Below are 4,963 nucleotides of genomic sequence, written 5' to 3'. Positions count from 1 at the left end.
TAAGAGGTAAAGAAAAGAATTCGAGGGAAACTGAACTAAATGATGCAATTTGTCATATTAGAACAACCCACGTTCTCCATTTTTTCAAACTTGAGCTTTAGCAACTTCGAAATTCAGAGCCAAACAACATTTCTTGCCTAACCCAGGATGTTTAATAACTGAATGAAGAAATTTTTGACATAGGAACCATGTGACAAAGACAAGATAATTTAAGAATTTGTAACACTGTAAAAACCTATTACTCAAGAGAACAATTTCAACATTATAAAAGAAAAAATAAGACAAAACAGAAACCAATGTCAATCTATTATAATTGTAAGAGTAAATCTTTCGATAAAAATACATGATGATAAATAAAAAGGTCGGCAGAAACAATGACAACAAGAATGATCGATGGATGAACCATATAGAGGAACGCTGCATTGAGATGAAAGGAAAAAACTTAGTCGCGATTCTCATAAAAAAATCTTATCATGTCAAGTGAAACTCATTAACATGATAAGCAATAAAAGAAAATGCAGGATAGAACAAAGGAGTCGTGATTCATCAACGCACGATATCATTCTGCAGGTTCAGTCTTCGTTTGAAGATTTTTCGTTCTGCAAAGACTTTAAAACTCCATATGAGACTGTTCCGGCAACAAACAAGAAGACAGTTGGGGTGAAAGATGGATATAAATACTTGACAAAGAAGTCATCCCATGCTTCGGGTAGAAAACCTGCAAGCAACAATGATGTCACTACACAAGCTGCAAGTTTTGAGACATTGATTCATCATAAGACAAAATGATGCATCATCGGGTCATTACATGTGTATGCAAACAACATATATATACAGATTCTGCACTTTGCATAGATCTGTATACCTGATGAGGCGGCTCACGGCTGGTTCTCAAAATATATGAACTACATATAATTAAAGAGGTGGCTACTTCTCATAAGATATATTAGTTTTATCAAAACATATGAACTCCTGGTGTTGCTGGAAAGATTAGCTTGACGAATTCCGGTCTTCCAGATATGTTCTCACCCTTACACGTTCGGAGACATTATGTTAATGCAAAACAATACCTAAATTCTACAGCATTTTGAGTCTTGAAACAGGAGTGAGCACCTTGAATCTAATACATTCACAGAAATTTCTCATATAAAAGAAAAAATTCCACAGCCTCAATTCATAGTAACAAGAAAATAAAAAAAAAACACCGCGAAAAAACAATATTCTGCCAATACATAAACGGACTGTAAGTATCAAAGAACTGGATTTAACTTCAACCTAATCGCAGCAATGAAAAAATGTATTTTGATTGCTATAATCAAAACCACACCTGAGGCAGCAAGAGCAATGCCTTCAATAAGAATTATCGCGCCGAGGCCCAACCAAGCAAGTAAAAAAGCACTCTCGTTCTTCGTCAGTCCCTCAACTTTACCCGCCTGCTCCGGCGACGAGAAGCTCGGTTTTTCCCCCGGATCTCGGCGGATAACGTCTCTTTTCCCCTTCAGCTGCTGCTTCTTAACCGGAACATCTGCAGAAGCAGAAGCAGAAGTCGAGGAGCCGAATCCCCTTCCAGAAGACGAGTTCCCGGGATTTTTGGAAGATGGGTTCGAAGTATCTTCTTCTGTGGAAGAATCTTGCAGAGATTTGACGGAAAATTTGGTGGGATTAAGGTCTGGTTTGTGGAGGAGATGCGGTTTATTTGTGAATAAAGATGAGGAGTAGTGGAACATTAGCGCCATATTCAGTTTACTTTGTATAGATTTTTTTGGTTGAACATTACATGACCCAACCGCGCCTGAAACTAAGTACCTGAAAAGGAGACTTCCAGCTTCACGTAAAAAATAACATATTTCAAGAGTAGGTCTCTTGTGATGAGATGTTTTTATCTGTGATACGGGTAAATGATAGGCTCGTAATAGTTAATATTTTTATTTTCATATTTTCCAGTATTCCAACCTCCAAGATGTTTAATTGATACATTTTTGTGTAATTTTGTTGTAGGAGAATCTTTTACGATCTTGGAGTAAATTTGAGCTAAAAAGGTGATGTTTATCACATTCGAAGTTTTCAAGATAGATTTTGAAAGAGAATTGCCCAACCAAAAGAGATCTTGGAACAAGACGTGGCCACGCCTTGTTACTACTCTTCTGCTGCCAATGATTAGGTTTTATTTTTATTAATGGGCACTTGTACTTTGAGACCCAATTTTTACTTTCCCTTTTTTTTGGCTTGCCTGCACGTTACAAAAGAAGGGAGGCGCAGCCTTAGAATTCTTCCTCCAACCATCCAATCACTAACAATCCAACGTGAAGAGCAAAAAGAAAGGCGGAAGGATTTTCTCTCAACTTCTCTCCACAACTTTAGGCTAAGTTTCATTTCTATTTAGGGGATATTTTTACTATTTCAATTTATCACTGTGAGGATATTTGTATTTTAATTTAATATTCGTGTTTTGTTCAAGTATTTGTTGATTTATATTTAATTCTATGAAAGTTGTATCTCGGCTAATCTGACAATTTAATTCGATATATAATTTTCTACTGCTATCCATGAATTCAGTGATCCGTAATTGTCATGAATGATTGGTACATGAGTAGCGATAGATTATGTATGTTGTGCTATCATAGCATATTTAGTCTAAATAAATAAACAAAACTCGATCTATCAATTGCAGCTATCTCGATTGTTAGATTTTAGGATTAACTGTTTTCACAAAACGAAAATGCTATTTTTAATTAATATGGAACGCTATCGTGCCCAGTTAATTATTAATAAGTTTTGACTTGATGCTGGGTTTGGTCAATTAAATTAGAAAAACGCAAGAATTTTAGCGGTTATCCATATGATTCTAAGGTTAATTGCTTGTATCTGCATGAATAAATATATGTTAGCCGATGAACAGTGATACAATTGAATAGTAGAAATCCCTTGAATCGAGCTTGGTAATATTAATTTCCATTTAATTAGTTTTTCATCTTGATTTGTTATTTCTTCTTGCATGTTAAATTAGTTCTAGTATTTTATTTAATTCATATCCAAAATCCCCCCTTTATTTGCATTTTACTCGAAAGGAATTATCCCTCGTTCCCTGTGGATTCGACTCTGCTCACCATTACACTAGTTTTATTTAAAGAGTAGGATTTTAAGTTTGGTGGCACAACGACAGCACACCAGTAAACTCTAGATATTTACAATAAAAAGTAACACTCTAAGCATAAAAAGTAATATTTTTTCATGGATGACCCAAATAAGAAATCCGTCTTACAAAATATTACTCGTGAGACCGTCTCACACAAATTTCAAAACTAAGGCGTCTACAAAAAAATATTATTATATTATTTTAGTTTTGATATATTTTTATTATTTAAAATGATATAATGGTTTATATATTATAATATTTAAATTATTTAGAATCATAATTATTTAATTTATATATGAATCAGGGATTAATCAGGAAATTCAATTTGGGGAAGGCTCGAAGTTGATACTAAGGAGGTGGGTTGGGCTTTGGACGTGGAAAGGTTAGACTTTAGGGAGTCTTAAAAAAAGTGACACAGACAATTTTTTTTTGGTTGGGTCAGAGCATAAGGGGGTGTATTTATTCTATACTTTCAAAAAAATTTAATGACTTTTTTTAAAAGATGACTTCTGTGGAGTTGATAGATTTTTATTGACTTTTATGGAATCTCATAGAATTGTAAAACAAATTTCATAGACTCTTATAGACTTTTTTCAAGATTTTTGTAGACTTTTTTAAACTTTTTCATAGAATTATGTGAATTTTTTAGTTTATAATTGTGATTTAGTTTTTATTAGTTTTTTTAAAAAATAATTATTGGACATAAATAACCTTTTCAATTTTAAATTATTATTTTTATGTATGAATGTAAATGAACTATCCAATTTATTGAAATCAAAATTTCAATTCTTTATGTCAATTCAACATATTAATGAATAATATTTTTATAAGTTCATAATAAAATTTTATTAAAAAACACTCAAAATAATGAGTAGTCTTTTATAAAAAAAATCTAATTATTACTGACAATTTGATCAACATCGTTGACTATGATATCCTTCCATGCATTAGTATTTGCTCGTTGTTGTTTTTGAGTATTAAATAACTGATCAAAGTCGTCACTTTTGTGCTGATGAAGACAATTGAGCTTCATTATCTAGTTCAATTTGAAATTCATCAAATTGACACTTCTTTCAAAGAAAATTGTGTAATATAGCACATGCCAATACAAGCCCTGTTAGGGGTGGGAAAAAATACCGAATTTTCGGTATACCGAGATTACCGTAACAAAAAAATATTGAATTTACCGAATTTTAAGTATACCGAAGATTTCGGTACGGTTCGGTAACACTACCGAATTTTTCGATACGGTAACGATATTCAATTTGAAAATTTTGCTATATACCGAAATACCGGAAAAATATACAAAATTTTTGAAATATATAATATTTTAAAACAATAAATTATAATTTTTTTTTAAAAAATATAAGGTTTTTTTGGTTCGGTATACCCAAAATTTTGGTATAGTATCGGTATGAATTTGCTTATACCATAATTTAAGATATAGATTAACTAAAATTAAAGAAAAAAATTAAAAATAAAATGTTATATAATAATTAATAAAAAAAATTAAATTTTAATTTGTTTTTAAAAAGTAAAGGAAAAATAAATAGATGAGACAAAAATGAAAGTTTGTATTGAATTTGGGAGATTTATCAATTAAATGTACATCCAAATCTTTATGTTGAATCAAAAACTTTTGTTGATATTTTATTGTTGTACTTTATGCTATAATTCTTGTACTTAATAGAATTCCATAGAGTCATTAAAAGTCTATTGACATTTTGAATACCAATAAACTTTTGTAGAGTTTTTAAAAGTCAAGTTTGAATACCACATTAATTTTTAAAATTCTACAAAAGTTTACATTAAATACCACTAAACTTT

The 4,963-nt window shown here is 31.2% G+C and overlaps 1 protein-coding gene across 1 annotated transcript; it reads right to left on the bottom strand.

Annotated features, from left to right (window-relative positions):
• Positions 1-289: 289 nt before the first annotated feature.
• On the bottom strand, positions 290-1,800 carry LOC140817226 (protein LPA2). The gene is made up of 3 exons (XM_073176868.1): positions 1,328-1,800; positions 556-718; positions 290-417 (listed from the first exon to the last, which is right to left on the bottom strand). Exons 1-2 carry the CDS (start codon positions 1,734-1,736, stop codon positions 573-575), a joined length of 555 nt encoding a protein of 184 aa, XP_073032969.1. The 5' UTR covers positions 1,737-1,800; the 3' UTR covers positions 290-417; positions 556-572.
• Between the last annotated feature and the right edge of the window lie 3,163 nt (positions 1,801-4,963).

This window comes from Primulina eburnea, chromosome 16, assembly GCF_022965805.1.
Source record: "Primulina eburnea isolate SZY01 chromosome 16, ASM2296580v1, whole genome shotgun sequence".
Taxonomy (NCBI): Eukaryota; Viridiplantae; Streptophyta; class Magnoliopsida; order Lamiales; family Gesneriaceae; genus Primulina; species Primulina eburnea.
This window is presented reverse-complemented; position numbering and strand designations above follow the sequence as displayed.

What these genes read in the sequence shown, in the direction of transcription:
- LOC140817226 (XM_073176868.1), bottom strand. Translation starts at nt 1,736, where the DNA reads ATGGCGCTAATGTTCCACTACTCCTCATCTTTATTCACAAATAAACCG. An exon ending in CATTGCTCTTGCTGCCTCAG is followed by an intron (nt 719 to 1,327) that starts GTGTGGTTTTGA and finishes TGTTGCTTGCAG; the next exon opens with GTTTTCTACCCGAAGCATGG.